Raw genomic sequence first — 25,360 nt, 5'->3', positions numbered from 1 at the left:
GATATTGCGATTCACTTTTTTATATTAATTTTATATAATAAAAGTGAGTTGAAATATTGCGATTCACTTTTTTATATTGATTTTATATAATAAAAGTGAGTTGCAGTATTGGGATTCACTTTTTTATATGATTTTAATATAAAAATGTTGAATCGCAATATTCAAGAAAAAACGTTGTGAAAACGTTTTTTTCATAATATTATATTAAAAAATGTTTTGTAATGTTTTTTTTTTTGATATTTCAATAATAATGTTGTGAAAACATTTTTTTCATAATGTTATATTAAAAAAAACGTTTTGCAATATTTTTTTTCAATATTTTAATAAATAATGTTGCAAAAACGTTTTTTTTCATAATATTATATTAAAAAAAAAAGTTTTGTACCGTTTTTTTTCAATACTTTAATAAAAATAGTCCTGAAATTTTTCAGGTTTCAGGTCAGGTCAGATCAAACAGACAACCTGATATAACCTAACCTGACCTGACCCATTCGGAATTCTATCCCTTTCCCTTTCGTTCTCCCTCCCATTTTGTTCCCTTTCATTCTCCCCTTCCCATTTCGTTTATTTCCCCCCTTTTTCTTTCATTTTTCCCTTTCTCTTTTGTTCTTCCCTTTTTCTCTTTTGTTCTCTTCTTCCCATTTCGTTTTCCCCTTTTTATTTCATTTTCCTCTTTCTCTTTCGTTCTCCCCTTCCCATTTCATTTTCCCTTTCTCGTTCATTTTCCCCTTCCATTTCATTTTCCTCTTTCTCTTTTATTCTCGCCTTCCCTTTCCTCTTCCTCTGCCCTTTCACCTTCCCTTTTTTTCTTCCCACTCCTTTCCTCTTGAACAGCAAAATATTTTGCTTATTTTGCTCAACAACTATATCAGTCATTTACAAAACATTCCAACTGTGAATGTTCTATAATGGATATATATTGTTAAATATGAGATGGAATAATTTTTATCTGAATCGGCAATATGTATATTTCTCATATTTACTTATAACGTTGAAGGTCCTGCCTTTCAGAAAAACAATGGTAAGTTTCGAAGTGAAGCGCTTTGAAACTTTTTTAATTTTTTTTTTTAATTTTTTGTTATATATAAGAAAATGTTTCTAACGTTTCCTTTCTTTTTTAGGACTTTCAACTTCGGAATTTGGAAATGGTTAGTTTCGAAGTTTTTCAAAACTTTTTTTTTTGTTTTTTAGAAAACTTTTCTAACATTTCCTGTATTTTCTTTTTTTTTGTAGGTCTTTCAACTTGTTTCATACGATTCAGAATATTCAAATCGGTAAGTTTTGAGATGTTCGCTTCAAAACTCTTTTAAAAAAATATTTTTTCTTTTTTTAAAAAATATTACTAATGTTTTCATTAATTTCTTTTTTTTATAGGTCTTTTTGGCGTACTTGACTTAGGAAACGAAATGGTAAGTTTTGAGACATTCGCCTTAAAACTTTTTTTCTAATTTTTTTTAGGAAATATACTGACGTTTCCTTTCTTTTTTTTATAGAATTTCAGCATTTTGACTTTGAAAAACGGGAAACGAAATGATGGTAAGTTTCGAAGCATTTTACTTCGAAACTTTAAAATAATTTTTTTTGCTTTTTATAAGGAACGTTTTTAACAATCCTTTATTTTTTTTTGTGTAGGTCTTTCAGTATGCTTCTTTGAAACTTGAAATGGTAAGTTTTGAAGCATATGCTTTAAAACTTTTAACCAATTTTTTTTAATATTTTAGGAAACGTTAACTAACGTTTCTTTATTATTTTTTTGTAGGTTCCAAACGTTAGAATGATGGAAATAGTGCTTCTAACAGATCAGATCAAATCAATCAAATTTTCTTGATTAATCGATCGAAATTAATTAAATCTGATCTGATCTGATCTAAATCAGATCGGTTTAAAATTTAATCTGAATCAGATCAGATTTAATCAGATTCAAATCTGATCTGATCTGAATCTGATCTGATCTGATTTAAATCTGATTTGAATCTGAATAAATATGTTATAAATTCTAAAGCTATAATTTGTAAATATGTAATTCAGCCAGAATTATGCACTTAACTCTGGCAGGAATTATGAATTTTCCTAAAAAGGAAATTAATGTTACACAAAATGCCAAAGTGGTTTCTATAAAAATCGATTTTGTGGAATGGCTATTGCCAAAAAAAGGAAATAATGTATCCTATTCAGATTGGTATAAGAACACAAGTAGAAATAAATAGAAAAAAATTTATTATGCTTATTTTAGAAGAAAACAAGTTTGATTTGAATTAACCTGGTTATACTTGTCAATATAATTCTGATTTTAGTGAAATTGAAGATAATCCAACTAATGCAATTACTTCTTTATATAGACAAATTTTCAAAACTCAAACAAAAATTTCAGGTTCAGTGGTTATGGGTTTTGATAAGGATTCAATATTTACTAAATTATTACAAGATATAGAATTTCGCCCTTATATATTATTCTATTAGTATAGCAGATAAATTGACTATTATGGTTTTCAGTTTAGGTGCTTCTAAAAAAGAAAGTTGGTTGGATGCTGGATAAGGATATATGGCTTCTTTTATTCATATTTTTAGAAAAGAATGTTGTATTTTTGTTCAAAAATTTATAAAAAACAAGTCCATAGTAGAAGTATGAATAAATAATAGCACTAAAATTTCACATTATAAAGGTAGTTCACCACTTCACCTGAGAAATTTGGCAAAAAATTGGAATTTTGGAAAAATTCCAAGGTATACAATTATTTGGACTTAAGCGTGCATATACACGATCTGCATTATGACAATTATATATTTCAAAGTGTCAACCATTTCAATGGAGTAATAAAGAACTAATGAATAGTTTATATGAATATTACCTCAAAAGACAAACTATTGTTGGAATAAATTGGTTACAATTATTTAAACAGTGGGAAATATTATTGAAATAAATACAATCCTTATAAATTTATATCCAAAAAATTACCAATTTAGTGATCGTGAAATGCAAGCTTGGAGCTCTATGCTTAAAGCTGCCGGTTGTACAGATATAATACCTTTTAATAGTGAAATATCTCTGGTAATTGTATTTTATAACTGATTTATCTCATTTTACATTAGGAATTATCACAATTCATATAAAAAACAGCATAAATTTTGTTCACGATCTTTAGATCCTATGGATGATAAAATGCTTTGAAGAATTTCTTTCAACTAGGCTTTTTAAATTCATATCCATCAAGTGTTTAAAATCTGTCACAAATATTTTGGGATTGTTTTGTGAAAAGTTTAACACAAAATCCAAAGGGTCTTGATGAGATACGACGAATTTTATCCATTATTGCACATCAATTTTCTTATCAGGAATTATAAAATAGACTTGGAGTAAATATAATATGAACTATATTCTTGTATATCTTCGTGAAATATTCTAAATAAATTTGATGATATTAATTTAGGTTTCACCTACAACTATTAATGCGGCAAGAAAATATGCTACACTTAATGGTTCAGGATGCCGACAAATAAAAAACCTATAATTATACGTAGCCCACCTTTTTATACCACTATTAACATCAACAATATCAACAATCAATCAAATTAGATATTCCGCAAAGTAATAACAAAGTCGGTTTGTTCGATTTCTTGGCTTGATTCTAGAAAATCGTCATCACGATGCTAATCATTTTTTTTCTGGCTCTATAGATGCTCAAAGATAAAGCGGACATATTACCTTTCTTGATTCTTTCTGCATATTTGATATTCGCCGTGATCGTTGTCACGTGACTAATCAGATACATATATATTTTTTATCACCTGATACAGTGCGCATATCGAATAAAATCGAACTGACGATAAAAAAAATCGAAATATCTTTATTACAATGCATTTAAGCAACAAAATTTATTGATTATGAGGCGATGTGGAATATTATAAAAATGAATTATAACGGTAAGTGTGAATTATAAGCCCTCTTCTTGTTTTATTTTTTTAACTCATTGCTAATCTTAAGAATTCTTCCTATAGATTCAAAATCATTTCATCTCGAGGAAATTCTCTTGCGGGAAATAATCTTACATAGTCTGTGTGGGTGGGAGTGATATAGATTAATTTATTTCGGAATTCTAGTGTAGAGAAAGATTATGGGTGAGAATCTCGTAGTTAGCAATAATGATAGAAATAAATTATCTGTAGATATTTTCCGAAAATGTAAGAGAGCAAAGAAATAACTTATTTTACGCATGCTTTACAATACTGCATATAAAAAAAAATGCAAAATTATGAGAACGTGCCATAACTCGATCTAGAAATTCTATAATTAAGCATTTTCAGAAAAAATTTTCGATGCAATTGTATTGATTTTTCAGATACATAAATCAGAATGCTAGAGTTGCGAATGAAATATATGATGCTACCAAAGAGGGAGGGAATACGCGGATCCTAGGCCATTTAATGCGAGTCCCAGCATCAATTGATAAAGTTGCCGATTTACTTTATTGCGTTAAACGAATATTATTATGACCAAAGATACATAATTTGGGTAAATGAGGTTGTTTACGTCAATCAAAGAATAAGTAAATTATAATCTAATCATATCTTGCTGATACATAATTTCGTAATATTCTAATTCATCTCCCACTTTTTCTTCCACCTCTAAAAAAACACCGTCTTTGTCCATCTTCGCACTAATGACCTTAACAATCTTAACACAGAATCCATCATCAAGTTTGACTTTACGGTCCACAAAGTGTGAAGCTTTGCTCAGTAAAGAACGAATTTTCTGAATTTTTAAAGAAAGAGTCAACAACAATATCAAACACGTGATAAGCAAATTAAAATAAATACCTTTTTGGATAGCTTTTTACTCTTATTTCCTTTCTTTGGAGAGCCATCCAAGTCGTCAAAGTAAACTAGAGATTTCGGATCTTTATTTACAAATTCTTGCGGACTATGAAAGGAGGTGGTATTAGTTTCTATTATTTCGTTTTGTAATTAACGGCAACAAGACGCCAGCCTACGCTTTGTCAAGCCATTCCTGGAATTGAGCGCGAAATCCTTTTTCTTTTGTTGTTCTTTCAATCCATTCCAAAGACAAATCGATTCTTTCTTCTTCTTCTTCAAATGCTCTGTAGAAAGAGACACATCAGAAAAGTGATCAAAGAAACAAAGTTGATAAACCTCTTACTTGATTGGATCAAAACCCCTGGCTTTACATTTTTCAGGGTCCAAATATGTATCGCCATACATGGTAGTAGTTAAGCATGCTTCATATTCTTTATATGCTTCCAGAGATTCTCTGTTGATGTCGCCAATATCTCGAGACATTTAAGAAAATTTTACGTGTGGTTTTTATTTACTTACGTTGCACAGAAATTTTCATGTCCCAAAAATTTTAGCCAATAAAATTTGACCAAAAAACCGAAATAAAATAATATAAAAATATACGGAGATTTCTAATACGAGCTCTGACGTCAATAAAGTTAGGAAAGCCAACAGTCTCTTGGCTACTATTAAGGCGAGTGTCTTTATTATTATGTTTTTGGGTGTTGCTATAGTGCTATAGCAAGATAAGAGTCTCTATATGAAAAGAAAGCTGTTTCGTTACAACTTCATCTACAACAGGAGGAGTGGCTGTTAGCTGTTCTTCCAATGGGCTGTTAGCTCGTTGTGGTCTGCTAGCTTCTGTTAGGGAGTAGCTCGTTGTGGTCTGCTAGCTTCTGTTAGGGAGTAGAGCTCTAAATGCCTGATAGGTATCCACGACTAGGAGGGTAGCTGTTAGCTATCCCTTTGATGGCTGTTAGCTCGTCGTGGCTTTCTGTAGCACACTATTGGTAAGACAGAGAAAACTTTGTTTGGTGGATCTAGTAAACAAAATTTGTTTGTTTTCTCAGGACCGACGCAAGGAAATTGACAACCTCTGGCTTGCTACCAAAAACGAAAGAGATATTCTTCGGATGGAGCAGGAAAAGACAAATTTGGAGCTTCATAGGGTGACTTTTCAATGTTAACTGCAGATACGGAACCATCTGACTACAATTGTGTTTGCAATGATATAGACTGGTGGTGTTATTCAAGCTGTAAAGCATGTCCAACGCTATGCAGACGCTCTGAGTGATGGCGCAATTACAAACCTGGAATCTGCATCCATACCTATAACGTCAGCGGAAAGAGTAAGATGTTATTTATGTTTTTCTAAACCTTTGTCTTGCATCTATAAATTGAACGTCACTCACGAATGAATGTGAATTTCAAGAACGAAAGAAAACGACAGCCGAAGAAGCTTCTCCAACCATCACTTCTCCTCCCAACCTTCGCAGTCACACTCACACTCCCCCTCTATCTTATGACGAAGAATCAGCTGACGTTGCAGATGCATCAACTGAGGCCTCTCCAGTAATTTTTTTTTCGGTTTGTTTGTCGTATGATGTGCATAAGCCCGTTCCTAATCTGTTTTCTCTTTAAAGTCAAATGACCGCTATGAATCTGATGGAGTGATTACACTTGAGGGCGACAATAATCCTTTTATAGCACAGACAGTGGAAGATTCAACGAAATACAAGGTTAGTGTTAATCGATGATAACATAATCTTTCAAAAATATTGCCACAACTTTGGCATTGATTAATTTGGTTCATATTACTCAAGATTGTCTTGTCATGGAGTCACGCGATTGATAAAGTTGTCATAAATAATTTCTCTGAAAATGACGTAAGCATTGAGAAATATCGTTTTGTGGTATTTTTATCCTGATATATTCTGATCCTGTTCTCTTTTTGTATAGTGGGTAACACAAAATGGACACAACATCTCTACCGATTTTCGTAATTTTCAGTTAAAGTCGATTGAAAAATTGAAAACTAATCCGACTTTATCATATGCGAAAGAAATTAGTTTGATATTGTAAGTATTTTTCTATGCAAGACTACGGAATTTTGATTACAATATTTAACTTTGTATATACTATTTACAGGTGCCTATCGTCAATTATGTACTGCAATGAATTCAAACCAGAATACCTTGAATGTTCCGAAAAGACATGGAGCGAAGTTCGTCCAAGATCACTAACTCCGAAGGAGTTGCCAACAGTTGCTGATCTTGTAATAATCGAATACAGCAGGGTAAGTACCTTCGTTGATATTATTATAAGCTATCAGCAAACACATCAGTTTGTTTATTTTTATTTTTATTTTTTTTTTAGCTTTTGAGTGACAACAATTACTCAATACAAAATGGCGCAACAACTGGTCAAAAGGGAATTCATTATTAACGGACGAAGACAAAGACATCTTTGATTGTGTCCAGATTGTTTCGAGAAATTTGTAAGTTCTAAATTTAATAAAAATATTTGTTAATGGTATTATTAATTCTCATTTTCTGCCTTGCAGTTTTATCTACTTATCTTCCGTGAGTTATAATGAGAGTAAAAAATTGGATGAAGACACTTTCGTCCATCGATATTGTCACCAAATTCTCGAAGAAATATTCAACAAAGCCGAATTCTCATTGGTTTGGTAAGTTTCATATAATTATTATAGTATACTTAATATATACTTACATTTTCTTTATTGAAACAAAGGGCCAATGGTGAATCCGAAAGTTCCAAGGAGAGACGCTTATTGGACGGTCATAACCATGGTAGAAAACCAGATTTCCGGATCCTAACAAAAATTGATGACACCGACAGGGAACTCATGTTTGGTGAGATAAAGCCACCACATTGCCTTAACACCGTAAATAAAAGTATAATTAAACTAGCAGAATTCATGAAAGGGTCTCTAGACCTTATTATTAACATTTACGGTTATGTGGCTGGTCTAGAAACGTACGGTATATTAATTTGTGGTAAGTACCACTATTATAACTTTGCTGATGCTTGATTGCCAAGCTAATCAGATATAAAACCAATAATAGGAAGCGAAATTAAAATCTTTAGCATTGATTTGGCATATGAAGGTCTATACCGTTTTAATCTATTATCGAAAGTATTGTTCCCAACGGAAAACGCGAATTTTTTAAACATAATTACCGTAGTATCTACTCTATATTCGTTATTGGTAAGAACCCTACTTCATGATCTTCAAAAAAGTCGCTTTGCAATGTAATCTCATTGTTTTTATTTACGTAGGAAAGGGTAAAATCTACTATTTGTACTATAAATTTATTCCCATCATCAACTCAATCATCAAATCCCCTCACCCATATTATCGAAAGTCAAATTCTTCACCTAAGAAAATACGGGTACCGATAGTCAGGGCTTAATTAGGTGGTGCATAAAAATTCATATGTTGGCTTAAAATATGGACAATTAAATAGTTATATTCATTAATATTGATACACGCTTTCATATTAAACAAAAATGTTACAATGCGAAATATCAATTATCTTAATTATTTTTGTTGTTTACTTTTTGCGTGTGCATCGTCTATATGCCAATTTTTTTATACATTATAATCATGTTTATTGTACGAACAGTACGAACATCGAATGTGTACGTTTAACCCATGTATTTTGATCGAAATTTTTTCTTTGCAAAAGTGATTGGCGTGAACAATTGTTCACGCGCACGTGATTTTTATGTATACGAATCGAAAAATGTAATTTATTATAGTGGCAAATCCATATTTCATAAATACGTGTATATGATAAAAGGTTAGCAAGAAAACGACTTAGGAACCCGATTGGTGGTCTGTAACTCATTTCGTGATTTGAGTGAGTTGACTAGGAGATAGGGTGATGCCTGTGATACCATGCCACAAACCGAATTATATGCATGTAAAAAATTAGCATAGCCGAGAGATGACCCCTATATGTGTGCTTGTAATTGAATAAAAATGAATCTGATATTTATTATAATATACTTGCTATAAATTGCTATAAGTCTTTAAAATCGCTAAAACAACTATAAATAGCTATAAAGTTCCTATATCCGTAAAATGGTTAAAACTAACTATTCTGGTTTAAATCCTGTAGTAGTGCAGGTGTTAAACAATCTGCAATATAGGTATAGTGGTGAAACACCAGAAATGTGGTGTTCTTGTGTTCGTTATCCATTTAAGAAACTTCTTGAATATAACCCAAAATACTTTTCCAAGAATGGATTTATCCAGATGATTGAAAGATCTTATAAAGATGGGGAATTTAAAGCTGGAAGACACTCATTTAATATTTATTGCACTGTATGTGACTCCTTAGTAATTATTTGTGAAAATACCATCAAATGTGGCAATGATCATCTGAAGAAATTATGAGAACGATTAAATAATGTAGCATACATAGTTGCTTTTATAGAATTACATCTACAAGGCTATAGAATCGTTAAATATTCAGGATAGTCTTATATGTTAAAGTGGCTATCAAATCTTGAATATTACCGTATTGACAAATACCTAAACAATGGCAATGAGAACTTTGTTAGAAGTTCAATATAATTTACTAGATATTGACTATTATAAAACTGGAAATATTAGTATCAATGGAAAGTATACTACTATAGATTTCTCAGATTTAAATAATAATTGTAAGTATGTGCAACGAATTTTCCTGACTATAGATTCTTTATTAAAATAGTATGTTACATATTCATATTTATTATAATAATTTTTTTGCAACTTATCTTAATATTGTCCAATCACAATGCATGTAGACATGTGCAACATAAATTAGCACATTTTTGATCCTCGTTACAGTATATATGATGTAATAGGTGATACTCCGTAAATCATCTGTGAACTACGTCATGCAAGCATAAATAATTTCACACATAAACCAATCCTCCAAAAATATTTCGAATTTTTTCCTCGCAATATTTAGCAGAATAATATTTAGCAGCATAGCATTTTATGATATGTATATTTACTCTAGAGGGACGGGATATTTTTATTATTTTGAGTGGAATAATATCTATATAACATTGCCGGGTCTTTGAGTGGTTAGGTAAAAAAAAATTCGTATATGCATTGCTCCTAATGCCTTTGTAAATGTCAAGATCTTTAATGCACATTTCGCATATTCTTATGCGAACACAAACTTTTATGTAAGTAGTTTGTTACATATTCTCCTGTCCCTTTCCCTCCCAACGTGATTGCAAGCTAGAGAAGTAAATGGAGTCATTTAAAAGGGCAATATAGTGAAATTATTATGCCTTTACGTTATTTTTTTATTTCGCTTAGCAGAGCTTTCACTAACATTTAACTTTCACTCTATTACAGCTATTTTCTAAATTATTGACCTCTCCCTGTTATTTTTAAAAAATTTTGAAAATTTTTCAGACACAGTCGTACCCAATCAGATGCAGTCAGACGCAGTCGAACGCGATATTCGAATCGATTATAGCGCCGGCCAGAATTATAGTCATATGGTTACACAAATTCAAAAAAATGAAATTTTTGAATTTGCAAAAATCACAAAAAATATTTTTTGTAGAACGGGTATCACCAAAAAAGGAAATTTAACACGATATTATTTCCTTTAGGGCGATACCCGTCTCACAAAAATATTTTTTGTGATTTTTGCAAATTCAAAAATTTCCTTTTTTTGTAATTTGTGTAACCATATGACTCATAATTCTGGCCGGCACTATAAGTCAACCCGAATTACTATGTCTGACTGCGTCTGATTGCGTCTGACTGTATCTGAAAATTTTTTAAAAATAACAGGAAAGGGGTCAATAATTTAGAAAATAGCTGTAAAACATGGAAGGGAAGAATTCCTTTTAACAAGAGAGCCTCTCAGCATCATTAGGATTTTCACAGCGTTATTTGTACGAGTAGAGCAGGGTGAATGGATGGGCGTTCTTAAAAAGGAAGTGGAGAACTTTGAAAATGGTTTGAAGCGAGTTTTAAAATGAATCCTCTTAGAGGATATTGATATACATGAAACCGAAATTGGTTAATTTTGACCTCTAAAATGGTCAAAATGGTCAAAATGATTTTGACTTGAGCCCCTCCAAAAGTCAAAATGGTCAAAATTACATCATAGTCATATGATTTTATAGTAAACAATAATATTAAAATTCAAAGTTAACGAACTCCGCATCCAGTGATTCGATTTTTATGATCTTTATACGGTTGGATTCAGCTCATCGAGAGGATTCCAATGATATATATTTTATATTTGTAGCATCAATATTGACGGAGTTATTCATGTTTAAAATTTTATATTAAATTATAATTATACAAATTACATGACTATAATGTAATTTCGACCATTTTGACTTTAATTTCGACTTTTAACCTCCCAAGTCGAAATATTTCTACTTTTTGGCTTTAATTTTGACTTCATATATAGATATTGAGCGGATAAAGAAGCTACGAAGTTTTGGTATCAGAAAAAAATTGGCTAAATGAGTAATATAATAAACTATATTATTTATAAAGAGTAGATATGATTATTTGTATTTTTTAGGTTTTCTAGTATGAAATATATTAGCGAAGGGCTGTATCTGTTGTAATATTAATATATTAATATGTCTTAGGACATACTACTCCACTTCTACGCCCACTTGTATTACAGTCAACTCTCTTTATAGTTACACATTTGGAACAGTCCATATTTGGTGATTATAAAGAGATGTGACTATATAAAAAATTTCTTATATTAGTATATCATAATTCCGGCCAAAAATTAACATAATTTTAGCCAAAATTATACTCAAAACTTTATTGTATCGTAACTCCGCCAATATTAATCGTAAAGAGATGATCTTACCGCCATTCGATTCGTCTTGATGAGACGGTTCTAATGGTATAAAATACATCGAAATCCAATCACTAGATTAATTTCCGAAATTAAAAAATATTAATGGTTTTTGTGTAATAACTCTGCCAATATTGATCTTAGAGAGACAATCTTACTACCATTCGATTCGTCTTAATGCGACGAATCTAATGGTATAAAATACATCGAATTGATCAAAATCCAATCACTAGATCATTTTCTGAAATTAAAAAATATTAAATGGTTTTTAAGTAGTAACTCCGTCAATATTAATCACAGAGAGATGAGCTTACCACCATTCGATTCGTCTTGATAAGGCGATTCCAACGAGCTATTAATTGTCTTTTTACAATCACTAGGTACTGAGAAATTTAGCAAAATGTTAAATGGCGCAGTAAACATAAATCAAGAAATATAATAATGCCGATGCTTAACATTTTGTTGAATAACTCATCAGCCAGTGATCGTAAAAGGATAAAACTACTACCATTCGATTCATCTCAGTGAGACGATTCTAACAAGCTATGATACATCTTTGTACGATTATTAGATGCCAAGTTATTTAATATATTCTTTATATAACTGTAATTATAAACGGTTCTTTTTAATATAAGATTTTTGAGGATAGGTGTGATAGTGACTATAGATAGATTGTGACTATATAGGATAGTTTTTAATAATAAAGTGTTTTGAACATTCAACTGGTGTGACTATATAGTAGAATGTGACTATAACAGGAGTGACTATAGAGGGAGTTGACTGTGTTACTATTATTATTTATGTTTTCAATATAGTGTTTGAAATCGAATATATTTGAATATACTTGAGTATTCATTTAAATTTATAAAGTGTATTCGAATAATATTCGAATAAGTTAAATTTCCTTTTATAGTAATGATTTACATAATTTTTAGCCTGAATTATGATTTTAACTCAGTTAAATTTAAGGATTTAATACCCAATTAGAATTTTAACTATACTATATCTGGCTAAATGAATATTTGAATAACCACTATGCTTATTCGAATACTCGAATATATTCGAATTATTCGAATAACTGTTACATGATTCCAAACACTATTTCAATATCTATCTCATATACATTTTTTTTTTATTCTTATTACTATTTGCTTTGTTTTTCTCTCATCATAAGCTTTAAATCTTTTACCAGCAAGTTTACCTTTACCTTGACGTTTTATTAGATTTTTAATACTATTTATATTATAAACTTGTTCATCAGATAATTTTATTTTATTACCCAAATTTATATTTTCATTAAAAATATTTCTTCCTTTTAATTCAGATTGTGCTTTAGCATTCAATTTTGCTTCCTTCTTAGAAATATATGCTAAAAGAATATCATCTAGATTATTTTGATCATTATTGTCTAATGAATAATTTAAAGCTTACTTAAAATATTCTATAAGTTAATTACAGTCAAACCATAATATAGCGAACCCTTGATATAGTGAATTTTTCAGACAACTATAATAAATTTCCTATTGTTATAATGAATTAACCAATCAAATCTCTTAAAATCTTCACTATAACCTTATAGCGAAGTTAAGATCTGGAACCTAGAGTTCGTTATAACAAGGGTTGACTGTATATTCAATTTTTTTTGTGTATAATGTTGAACCCAAATTTTCTGAATATTGTCATGATGTTTAGGAATAAAATCAGCTGGTTGATAATAATCTAATTGGTTTAAATTTTTTGAAGACATTCCAATAAATGGTTCCTTGAAAATAGAATCTATACAGTTCCAAAAATTATCTTGAAGCCATCTCATTGGCATTAACATTAAATGAAATAAAGCAGCTGAATTTTCAATTATCAATTTGAAGTAATGACGACACACAATACGAGATACTAATAATAAGATGCAGACAAATAAGCTTCCATCATTAAGAATGACAATATTGTTGATTAAAGCTTCCATAAGCTGGCTTTTGGATTAAGTGAGACAGCAATCTGGACAATCTGGTCATCCTGAGATCAATCTGTCAACAGATTGATCAGATAATCCGTTAAATGACCAGATGGATGACCGGATATCTGATCAATCCTATACGGGATCAACAAAAAATTTCCTTTTTAGGAAATTTTATGTTACATGACTGGAAATTAAATTTAGAAAAACTGGTTTTTGTGGAATGGTATTACCAAAAATGGAAATGATCGACATACCCATGTATCACGTAACTATGAAGCGCTATACTGATCAAAAGTCGCTAAACCCCGGGTTTCAAACCCCTGATTTCGATCGAGTCAAATTTTACAAAAGATTAATCTATATTTCATCTCGATTTTCCTATATTTCACCCTGCATTTGATCTATATTTTATCTCGATCTGATCCATATTTTATTCCGGATCTGATCCACATTTTACCTCTTAAATTTCACCAAAAATTACATTACACCCAATTGTCAAATCCCGGATTAATCCATATTTCATCCCAGATTTAATCCATATTTTACTTCAGATTAATCCATATTTCTGATTTATATTTTATCAATGATTTTTTTTTTTTTTTTAAACTGTAACGCATCTTTATTAGGATCTGATAAAAATTTTATACTACCCTATACACAAGATACTTAGAGCCAAACATGCCCTATAAAAAATATATATACGGTTAGTATACTGTATTTTCGTATTTTGCGAACAGTATATTTATAGTATTATTACCGTATAATTACAGTATTTTCACATACTGTATATATTCAGTATTCTGCACACTGTATCATATATACGGTTTGCATACAGTATATTTTTCCAGTTTCATCCGTATGTTTTATACTTGTAAACAGTAGAAAAACCATATGTTTTATACCAATAAACAGTATATTGTTTTATATTTTATATTGCGAACAGTATACTTTTCCAGGATAAACCGTATATTTTATACTGATAAACAGTACTTTTTTCCAGTTTAAACTGCATATTTTGTACTGATAAATAGTATATATTATTCAATTAAATCGTATATTTTATATTTGCAAACAGAATTTAAAATGCATTTATAATCAATAAAATTTTTATTAAATAATATTAAATATACAAATATTTTTTTATAAATAATATAAATAAAAAACTAGTATAAAATAATATACTATTTGTAAAAAAAATAATATTAGCAAAATATAAACAAAAAAAAAGAAATTTAATTAGTAATATTATCATTATTTTAAATATAAAAAAGGAATAATAAAAGGTTAGTAAAAAAAAAGAAATTTAATTAGTAATATTATCATTATTTTAAATATAAAAAAGAAATAATAAAAAGTTAGTAATATTATTAATATATTAGTTAGATATAAAAAAGTAATAAAACGATAGTAGTAATGTTAGTAATATATTAAAAAAATTAAATAAAATACATAAAAGTAAAAAAAAAATATAATTAATATATGTTAACATATATTAATATTAATATAAAAATAAAAACATAAAACGGTGTACATATAGTTGTTTAATTAATATTGTTAAAATTCACCATTACAATTCCAGAGAGATATTAGTGAAAGTAATTGTTAATTGATATACGTGCATATCACTTTTTGTATAATTAGTATGTGAGACAAATATATATATTATATATTATCAAAATAAGTTTTTTATTTAATTTTTATTATTATACGTTAAAATAATTTTGGTATTCATTTTTATTGTCTTTTTTTTTCTAAAAAAAAGAAGAGAAAAGAATATTTTTGAAAAAATAAACAAAAAATAAACAATAATGTGTTATTAATGCATATGATCGGTGATCAGCTGAATTTTAATTGGTTAAATATAGAAATACGAAAATTAAAAAGCAGAAGTATTTTTTTTAAAATTTAAATCATACAGATTGTTTTTAAAGTTTAATTAGTAATTTAAAAGTTCTTTTTTTTAATAAGAAAATTTTTCTTAATACTGCTTAATTTTTAAATTAAAGCCTTAATACTACTAAATTAGTTAAATTAGAATTAACATATGGGCTGATTTATGGAATTAAGTTTTTATATTCAAAAAACTAACTTTATTAAGAAAATGCTAATACAATTTACATGAAAATGATAGATTCACACCGCTGATATAAATAAAATTGATTTGATTATATTATTTTTTGATTTTTTTAATAATATCATTAAAATTAAAAAATTTAAATATAATTGTCATGACAAAATATTGAATAACTTAATGTGTATGTGTGCTAGACGAATGAATTTATATTCATTAGAAAGAGGTAATCAAGAGCTATCCATAAACCAAATATCACATGAATTGGATCACAAATTGCTGAATAATTACGTTCAATATATTTATTTTTAACCTTTGACTTTGATCGTTAATATCTTCACATCTAGTAATTCGATTTGAATAATCTTTTTTCGTTCAGGTAGAGTAGATTCTGGGCTTTCATATGAATATAAATATATGTGTTTAGCATACATGTACGCCGAGATATTAACGATTTTGTTAATCGAATAAAACTCTGACACAAATTTTTAAAATTATAATTCTTACCAAAAGATGATCTTTACAGGTATTATTGGGCTCTTTTTACTTTACTTAACAAGTTTTTATTTGCCATTTCTGTTTTAAATTGAATAAATTAATAAAATCAATTTTAAAAAGTAATTAACAAGTAGAATAAAATTAGTATAGTAAAAAACAAAAAAAAACATCTCAAAAACTCTAAATCATAACTCACATTTTTATTTTGTATATATTTTTACTAAAAAAAAGAAAGAAATAAGGTTAAAAATAAATGAAAAAAGATTTTTCTTATTAATAAAAATTATTAATATTTGTTTTCTTACTTACTGATTAAAAAAAACCTGCTATATATGCCTATAAACTTTTCTAAGTCACCTAACAAAAATCTGATTGAAAAGTGATTGAAAAGTGATTGAAAAAGAAAGTAGTTGCCATTGTTATTTTTGAATAAACGTTAAAAAATTTTTTTTTATTTTTTGATAGATTTAGATCATCTGATTATGTAACACATACAATTTAAGCTTGTAAAACATAATTCTTGTTTGGCTAATTTCACGAATTGGCAGATATAAGCAGTATTAAGAAAAATTTGCAAGAATTTTCCTTGATACTGCTTAATTTTTAAATTAAAGCCTTAATACTAAATTAGTTAAATTAGAATTAAGCAGTATTAAGAAAAATTTGCAAGAATTTTCCTTGATACAGCTTAATTTTTAAATTAAAGCCTTAATACTAAATTAGTTAAATTAGAATTAAGTAGTATTAAGAAAAATTTGCAAGAATTTTCCTTGATACTGCTTAATTTTTAAATTAAAACCTTAATACTAAATTAGTTAAATTAGAATTAAGCAGTATTAAGAAAAATTTGCAAGAATTTTCCTTGATACTGCTTAATTTTTAAATTAAAACCTTAATACTAAATTAGTTAAATTAGAATTAAGTAGTATTAAGAAAAATTCATGAGAATTTTCCTTAATACTGCTTAATTTTTAAATTATAATTTATAAAAATGATTTATAATTGAGTTTTGAATTTAGTATTATCAATCGGACTTTGAACTTAAAAATTAAACAATATTAACAAAAATTCTTGTGAATTTTTTAATAATTGTGATTTTACATCAGTGAGTTTTTGGGTAGTACATATTAGCAGATACTAGTATTGTTTGATGCTTTAAAGTGTAGAAAAACTTACTCTATTACACATCAAATAAATAAAAATTGGCTGATTTTAGCTATATTTGTCCGATTTGTGACTTTTTACAGCCGTATTACCAATTCTTAACCACATTTTTCAGTTTGTTCACTATACAAAAAAATTGTATATACATTATGAAATATATATTTTTATAAAAAATTATATTGTAATATTGAATTAAAATTTAAAAAATATTTTATTAAGCAATATTAAATAAAAAACTAATCTTAAATAATTAAATTTTAAACAAAATACATTAAGAATATAAATTTACTTGTAATTTAATGTAATACGCACAATTATAAAAAATTAATAACTCCACAAATATTAACTGTGTCTTCATTAAAATAAATATTCAAGTAGATTCTAAGCTGCTGAACAATTTTTAATTAATAAAAGAAGTTGATTTACTTTGGCTAAAGTGCTTAAAATATGCTCTGAAGTAACAAAATGGAAAAAATAAAATTCGTAAATGAGTACCGTTGTGAAAATCGTGAATAACTCATCAAGTATTAACTGTACCTTCGTAAAAATTAATATCCAAGTAGATTATGACCTGCTGAACAACTATCAATTAATAAAAGAAGTCGATTTACTTTGACTAAAGTGCTCAAAATACGCTCTGAAGTGACAAAACGGAAAAAAATAAAATTCGTAAATGAGTACTGTTGTGAAAATCGTGAATAACTCATCAAGTATTAACTGTACCTTCGTGAAAATTAATATTCAAGTAGATTTTGACATGTTAAACAACTTTCAATTAATATAAGAAGTTGGTTTACTTTGGATAAAGTGCTCAAAATACGCTCTGAAGTGACAAAATAAAAAAATAAAAGTCGTGAATGAGTACTGTTGTGAAAATTGTAAATAACTCATCAAGTATTAACTGTACCTTCGTGAAAATTAATATCCAAGTAGATTTTAACCTGCCGAACAACTTACAATTAATATAAGAAGTTGATTTACTTTGGCTAAAGATCTCAAAATACGCTCTGAAGGTAAAAAAATTTGTAACTTAATACTACTGTATAATATAAAAAATGTAAATAATTCCAAAAATATTAACTGTACTTTTATGATCTTAACAGTTTTAAACTTACTAAACTACTTTTAATTAAAAGAATAAGATTTACTTCAGCCAAAATGCTCAAACCATACTTTGAAATATATGTAAAAAAAATATAATATTTGTTTATATTTTAAATTATGAGTTATTTAATTTAAATGTATTTATATTTAAGAAAAAAAATATTTTAATTCTATTTTATAAAGTATTTAAAAAGTATTTTAGTAAAGTTTTTAAGGCAAAAAAATAATTATAACTGAAATAAAAAAAAAAATCTAAGTTAATAAATAAATATTAAACCGTAATACATAATCAGCATGTTATATATTAAAATCGAAAAATCCTATTACAAATAACCAAAAATCGGCAATTTCATGTTAAAAATCAGAAATATTATATTAAAATCAGAAATATTTATTAAAATCGGAAATATTATATTAAAATTGCCAAAAAATCAAACGGTAATGTTAAAAGAGCCCAATCTGATTTTTATTTATTTAACTTTTTGTATATGTCTGTGAAAATGCGTTATAAACGTATGAATTTTAATATCTTGTAGAATAATAAACTATCTGGTATTATTTATTTACAATATTTTTGTGAGCAGGTATACGAAATACTGATATACGGTAGAAATGATATGGATTATAGATGTATAGATTTAATATGCAGGTATCGTAGCGATTATGTTTACGAAAGTATACTTTATTGTATTTTTACGCAACGCGTTTTGCGAAACAGTACTCCATTCATACTGATATACCGTATGTAAAAATGCAAAGCTAATATCGAAAATACGTATATATAGTATAAAGCAGTATACGTATTTTTTATAGGAATCTTAATAGTATTCATAATAAAATATATCTAGCTTATAGACGCGTTACAAAATTAGATAAATAAATGTTTATCTTGTATCTAAAAGCTAATGACTACATATTTTGAAAACTGCTTATTTGTCACTACAATTTAATGGTAGGAGAAAAAGAATGAAATATGTCAATGTCGGGTCTGCTGGCCCAAAAATGAAATTTCCTGGGAATGGAGAATCCCGTGGTCCGCATGTAGCCAATTGTCCATAATTTCTCCTTTTTTCCTCTGAAAATAAAAGTTAATTACAGCTCTTTACGAAATAAATTACATTTTTGTTTTGTTTTTATTATCGGGAAAGAATTTTACACTGCATGAATCGCGTGAACGGTCCTGAATAATTTATTCACCGTCGATTTTGTGTCTACATGGACTAATATTGTACTTTTCTTTTTCGCACTATTGCTGATGGTGATCTTTGTCGGTACTTTTACTTCTTGTACTACCAAGTAACCTTACATATCTTGTTTTTACGAGTGGAGAAGATAGGGTTAACTCTTGTTCTCTTCGTTAGAATACATTCATGAAAGGTTTTATTCATATAACCTTGTCCTCTTTATATAAACTCCAGTTCTTCAAATTTATTTCTAATATTAGTCTACTTTTAAACAGTGTACTTTATCTTTGCCGTAGTTTTATTTTAATCTTTGTTTAAAGTCGTCGTTAGGGTTAATGTATTCTTGAATGTTTTTGTTTGTTAAATTGCTTTGGTGATTTTTGGTCTATGAGAAAAGTGTTTTTTGTTAATGATGTTTGCCTGTTTCTCGTAGATATTTGTTAACATCCTTTAATTGGTGGGCGCCAGTATTAATTTTTTGAATTCATCGTATTGGACGTTTGATTGAAGATGTCTTCATTGTTGATTTGCTCTACTTCAAATTCGAATTGTAAGGACCGATTCTTTGATCTTTAAAAAACGTATTTGATTTTATTCGTTGTTCTGTAATCTTTTATGATGTCGTAAACTGCCTGGCAGCTAAATTGTCTTTTTCTTTCATGAGATTATTGCAGCTATTTTACGAGATGTCGTTTTGATGCGGAGTATCCTCCTTCTCCTCTTCTTTAGGTACGTCGTTTTAGCCAATATCGTTTTCGTCTGACGTCTTCTTTATCAGCATTGATTTTGATTTTATTAACGATGGATGTAGTATACTTCTTTTCATGAAGCGAAGTCGCAATTACTTTATAATCCTGCTCAGGTAGTGTCATTGGTGTTTTTGGGTTATTGTGGGTCGTAAAGGTATCTTTAAATCTCGGGTTATTCACCAGCTATTAGCATCTGCCTTGTGGTCTGTTCTTTGTCATATTTGTCGTCGCTATCTTTGTATATCGTCTTGCTTGTTTTAACTGCTTATTGCAGCTACATTAATATCTCTTTGTGTCATGAATCCTCTTGTGATTTTTCAATTTTTTGAGGTTAACTTGAAATATCTGGAATTCTTTCGAATTTTTATGATTTTGATAATTTTTATTATTTGTCTTGTATTTTATCGCAGATTTGATTTATCATGTTGATTTTTATCACCAGTAGATATAAATGCAGCATTACGAAGTCGATTATTGATTTTAGCCGATTAAGTGTAATCAATAAATAAATTAAGTCTCCTTCTGTTCATTTGTAAAAAAAGGAAAGAAGCTTCTTTCTTTAGTCGGCTTTGAAAAATTTAAATATTTTACTTATTTTATGTATCTTTATATCGATTTTAATATTTTTATTTATATAATTTTTTTACAAATATCTTAAATACTTTTGATAATTTACATTATAATTATTACATAAAAGCTAAGTTGACACAATTTACGATATGTAGCGCGATTCTTATTTTTAAAAAACAAAATATTTTTTATACGTATTTGATAGCTTTTATGCATGTATATATAGTAAATGTAAAACGTATACGTAGTAATTTGTGTCGACGATTTAGTAAAATTATCACCAGCTTGATAGATGTTTTCTACTTGTGTGTTATTAGGATTCGTAGGTTGTTTACATATTTGATACTTTAAGTCCATTATGGATGTTAACAATAACAGGCACGAGGTGTAGGCATGATAGTTGAAAAATCGCCTTTAGATAATACGCGATACGTTTATTGTGATGTTTTGAAGGTTTCGCAGTAATTAGGAAAGCAACCCAAATGTAATGTAAATACGATAAACTTTATTGAATAATTTTTAGTAATATAATTCGATTCGAATATTAACGATATCTGTTATGATTCTAATCCAGGGTTGAAGTCGTTACCAATTTTAGGCTAAGTAATTAATTTATATTAAATGCAGTTTATACGAAATGCACGTATAACTGTTTCGTAGACGTGCGAAGTGATTTTGGCTATAATGCTGATAAGCACCAGCCTTTGCGTTGATAATTAATTACTTGATATGTTTTGAGAAATTATTGCGATACGCTTTTTTTGAAAAGGAAGGGACGGCATTTTGGTTTTCGACATACAATGAAATCTTATTAAAGAAAATATTGAGATTTATCGGACTGATGAATATAATATAATTCGTAATTTGTTTAATGAAAAGTTAAATGATCGAGGATGGATTTTATAGTGGAAGTTAAGTTTCATGAAAAGTTATTCCTGATATAATAATAATCGAATATTATTTTATTTTTTATTTATTTTACGCGTTAATTTAAATTTAATTTAATTTTTTAGGAGAAACTTAGTTTAATTTGATTAAATCAAATATAACAACTAAGAAAAAATTATATATTGGTAAATCGATATTCATGGGTGTATTTAAATTTATTATTTGATATTAAAATTTAAATTTTATTATTAAAATAATAGGTCCTGATATAGTTGTAGAAATTATTAATGCAATTCTGTACTTCATATCATAAAGTAATTAAAAACATCATAATCAATTCTTAGTAATCGTCGTAATTTAAGCTTGGCAATAATCTTTTAGTAGTGTAATATCATAGTAAATAAATAAAGCTAAAAAACAAAATTGGCCGTTCGTAATCTTACGATCCAGCTTTTTTTAGTGTTATATCGCATCAGCGTGCATGAATTTCGAAAAAATTTTGTCGCCAATCATCAAAGAAATGGGTTATACAATTCATAAAGGATTAAAAAAAGGAGATCTTTTTGCGATCATTTAATGTGTCTAATCAGCGTGATCATAATTAATTACGAAGCATTTTAATGCAGTTATAGCGTTATTCCTGACGTATCTTAGTAATGCCGTAATTAAAGGAATTTATTAATACACTATGGAATTACCAATCGTATGATATTGATCCGAATAATGTATTCAAATTAAATTGTTATCCTTGTAAAATTTGGCCATTGTCTACTTCTAAATTGTAGATTAATTCTACATAAAAATTTGTAGATTGATTAAAAAAACAAGCTACAATTTAGCTGATTCACCATGAAAATTTGGCCAATTGATTAAATAAATTTAATCATTGATCCTACCCAAAATCCTTCAAAAATTCCATTAATCCTACTTCTAATTCTACTAACTTAAACAATCCTATTAATGTAAACCCAAATCGATAATATCACGGATTTATAATTTATAAGACATACAAATAATTAACCTTTTAACTATTATCGATGATCATAAGGTAATTATAAAATATAAAATATTATCAGTTATATTAAATTATTATTTAATCTTTTTTTATTTTTTTTATGAATTTAAAAATGCTGTTGTATAATAATTGAATGCACTGAAATCATTATATCCAAATCTGCTTAGGAAAACAATTATAATTAATTCAATAATATATAAAAACTGTTTTAAAGATTTTTGCAAACAGATTAAAAATTTTAATGAAGCTTTGATTTTGTTTATCATTTCAATTTATTCGTATTTAATAAGAGAAAGTTATTGATATTATTAATTTTTATTTTATATTATTAATAATTTTTAAATTCTTAATTTAATAGGTAAGCTATCACGCTTGCTGATATATTATTTGATGTCACAGATGAAATATTTAAAATATTTTTAATATATAAAGTACTTTATTCGGAGTTGAAGGCTATTTCTTTTTATCGGTAATTATATTAAAATAGTTAATGAAATAAGATTGTAGAGCTTCATTAAGACTGGCAAGCATTTATTTTATTTATATTATAATAATTTAAATTAAAGTGCTTGTTGAATTTTTTACGAGATCTTTTTGGAATACTTTATTTTTAATAATAATATATGAAGGATTATTTTTATTTAAACTTAATTCCCCAATGTATTAAAATATTGCGCTGGATTAGAGATTCGATGTTAAATTAGGCGATTTGTAAAATTTTGAATAAAAAATCTGAAAGAAAAATAGAATTTGAATAAGCGACGTCGTTGACCGAAACACGTGACTACTTTGGACGTTCGTGTTTGCGTTAAATTTTGTTTATGCGCAGAACGAATCGATGAAAGCTATAATTTTGAATGTTTTGAATGGCAGAAATTAAAATGCATTAATGAACTTTGTTATGGCTGCCGAAAATCGTATGATTTTAAGGTGGCGTCATTTCGTTGTATGAAGAAGAAATACGCGTCGCGAAAGTTAATTAAAGCAAAAATATTATGAAATGCGCGGCCTGCTTTATCGAAGGAGTAAACGCGAAACGTTACGTCGAAAAGTTATGTGGAAGCTGATAGCTTGTTTGAAGTATTAAAAATGCTTTGAAAGCTTAAATCGCTTAAAACGTTGTAGAATGAAACTTGGTGTGTTTATAGTATGACGCGGGTTCGGCAATTTTAAATAATTAATACGAAAAAGTGAAAATCGTGGATCAATAGAAATCTCAATAATCAAATTTATAACGGCTAAATATTTATCTAAAAGCAGGTGTAATATTGCTCCGGAATCGTATGGCTTGTGTTGAAATCTTATGCTGTTAGATTATTTGCGTCGAGCTTTAGTGTGGAAATTACGCATAGGTGGAAAGAGATCGTTTGATAGTTGTTATGTGATTTAGTGCTTTAATGTAAAATAGCGGGATTATGTGTAGAAAGTCGTGTAATTATTCTTTACGTATCTTAAGCGCAATATTGTGCTATAATTTTGTTGGTTAGGTTAGCGATACTGTGTTTTTAGGTAGAATTTTTATCTTTGCTTGATTACGTGATTGTGTGGATAAGCTTTTGATTAGTTAAGCTTAGGGTTAGAGCGTGTGACAAAAGTGGAAAAACTTCTGATTGGTCGTCCATGTTTAGGGTTATGGTTAGGGTTATGGTTATGGTTATGGTTAGGGTTATGGTTAGGGTTATGGTTATGGTTATGGTTATGGTTAGGGTTAGGGTTAGGGTTAGGGTTAGGGTTAGGGACAGGGTTAGGGTTAGGGTTAGGGTTAGGGTTAGGGTTAGGGTTAGGGTTAGGGTTAGGGTTAGGGTTAGGGTTAGGGTTAGGGTTAGGGTTAGGGTTAGGGTTAGGGTTAGGGTTAGGGTTAGGGTTAGGGTTAGGGTTAGGGTTAGGGTTAGGGTTAGGGTTAGGGTTAGGGTTAGGGTTAGGGTTAGGGTTAAGGTTAGGGTTAGGGTTAGGGTTAGGGGTTAGGGTTAGGGTTAGGGTTAGGGTTAGGGTTAGGGTTAGGGTTAGGGTTAGGGTTGGGGTTAGGGTTAGGGTTAGGGTTAGGGTTAGGGTTAGGGTTAGGGTTAGGGTTAGGGTTAGGGTTAGGGTTAGGGTTAGGGTTAGGGTTAGGGTTAGGGTTAGGGTTAGGGTTAGGGTTAGGGTTAGGGTTAGGGTTAGGGTTAGGGTTAGGGTTAAGTTAGGGTTAGGGTTAGGGTTAGGGTTAGGGTTAGGGTTAGGGTTAGGGTTAGGGTTAGGGTTAGGGTTAGGGTTAGGGTTGGGGTTAGGGTTAGGGTTAGGGTTAGGGTTAGGGTTAGGGTTAGGGTTAGGGTTAGGGTTAGGGTTAGGGTTAGGGTTAGGGTTAGGGTTAGGGTTGGGGTTAGGGTTAGGGTTAGGGTTAGGGTTAGGGTTAGGGTTAGGGTTAGGGTTAGGGTTAGGGTTAGGGTTAGGGTTAGGGTTAGGGTTAGGGTTAGGGTTAGGGTTAGGGTTAGGGTTAGGGTTAGGGTTAGGGTTAGGGTTA

At 28.8% G+C, this 25,360-nt stretch overlaps 4 protein-coding genes across 4 annotated transcripts; 2 read left to right on the top strand and 2 right to left on the bottom strand.

Moving 5' to 3' along the window:
• Nucleotides 1-657: 657 nt before the first annotated feature.
• OCT59_012641 (uncharacterized protein) lies at nt 658-876 on the bottom strand (the record flags this gene model as incomplete). Its single annotated transcript, XM_066140245.1, has 1 exon — nt 658-876. The coding sequence occupies one exon, from the start codon at nt 874-876 to the stop codon at nt 658-660; it is 219 nt and encodes a 72-aa protein (XP_066001137.1).
• Nucleotides 877-4,296: 3,420 nt separating this feature from the next.
• On the bottom strand, nt 4,297-5,357 carry OCT59_012640 (uncharacterized protein). The gene is made up of 5 exons (XM_025318369.2): nt 5,351-5,357; nt 5,156-5,310; nt 4,989-5,096; nt 4,816-4,918; nt 4,297-4,750 (listed from the first exon to the last, which is right to left on the bottom strand). Exons 2-5 carry the CDS (start codon nt 5,293-5,295, stop codon nt 4,550-4,552), a joined length of 552 nt encoding a protein of 183 aa, XP_025176302.1. The 5' UTR covers nt 5,296-5,310; nt 5,351-5,357; the 3' UTR covers nt 4,297-4,549.
• Nucleotides 5,358-5,760: 403 nt separating this feature from the next.
• Nucleotides 5,761-8,354, top strand: OCT59_012639 (uncharacterized protein; the record flags this gene model as incomplete). Its single annotated transcript, XM_066140244.1, has 16 exons — nt 5,761-5,801; nt 5,862-5,960; nt 6,027-6,047; nt 6,133-6,140; nt 6,224-6,363; nt 6,435-6,530; nt 6,615-6,677; nt 6,751-6,869; nt 6,940-7,087; nt 7,168-7,213; nt 7,272-7,288; nt 7,355-7,373; nt 7,462-7,480; nt 7,546-7,811; nt 7,923-8,023; nt 8,095-8,354. 16 exons carry the CDS (start codon nt 5,761-5,763, stop codon nt 8,215-8,217), a joined length of 1,326 nt encoding a protein of 441 aa, XP_066001136.1. The 3' UTR covers nt 8,218-8,354.
• A 548-nt stretch (nt 8,355-8,902) lies between these two features.
• OCT59_012638 (uncharacterized protein) lies at nt 8,903-9,217 on the top strand (the record flags this gene model as incomplete). The annotated part of the gene is made up of 1 exon (XM_066140243.1): nt 8,903-9,217. The coding sequence occupies one exon, from the start codon at nt 8,903-8,905 to the stop codon at nt 9,215-9,217; it is 315 nt and encodes a 104-aa protein (XP_066001135.1).
• Nucleotides 9,218-25,360: the final 16,143 nt, after the last annotated feature.

This window comes from Rhizophagus irregularis, chromosome 20, assembly GCF_026210795.1.
Source record: "Rhizophagus irregularis chromosome 20, complete sequence".
Taxonomy (NCBI): domain Eukaryota; kingdom Fungi; phylum Glomeromycota; class Glomeromycetes; order Glomerales; family Glomeraceae; genus Rhizophagus; species Rhizophagus irregularis.
Note: the sequence above shows the minus strand (reverse complement) of the source record. Positions and strands in the feature narration are given on the sequence as shown.

Excerpts from the sequence above, each read along its gene's own strand:
- OCT59_012640 (XM_025318369.2), bottom strand. The coding sequence starts at position 5,295 with ATGTCTCGAGATATTGGCGACATCAACAGAGAATCTCTGGAAGCATAT. Across the intron at positions 5,097-5,155 it reads AGGGGTTTTGATCCAATCAA|AGCATTTGAAGAAGAAGAAG; the intron begins GTAAGAGGTTTA and ends CTCTTTCTACAG. Across the intron at positions 4,919-4,988 it reads CAGGAATGGCTTGACAAAGC|TCCGCAAGAATTTGTAAATA; the intron begins GTAGGCTGGCGT and ends CTCCTTTCATAG.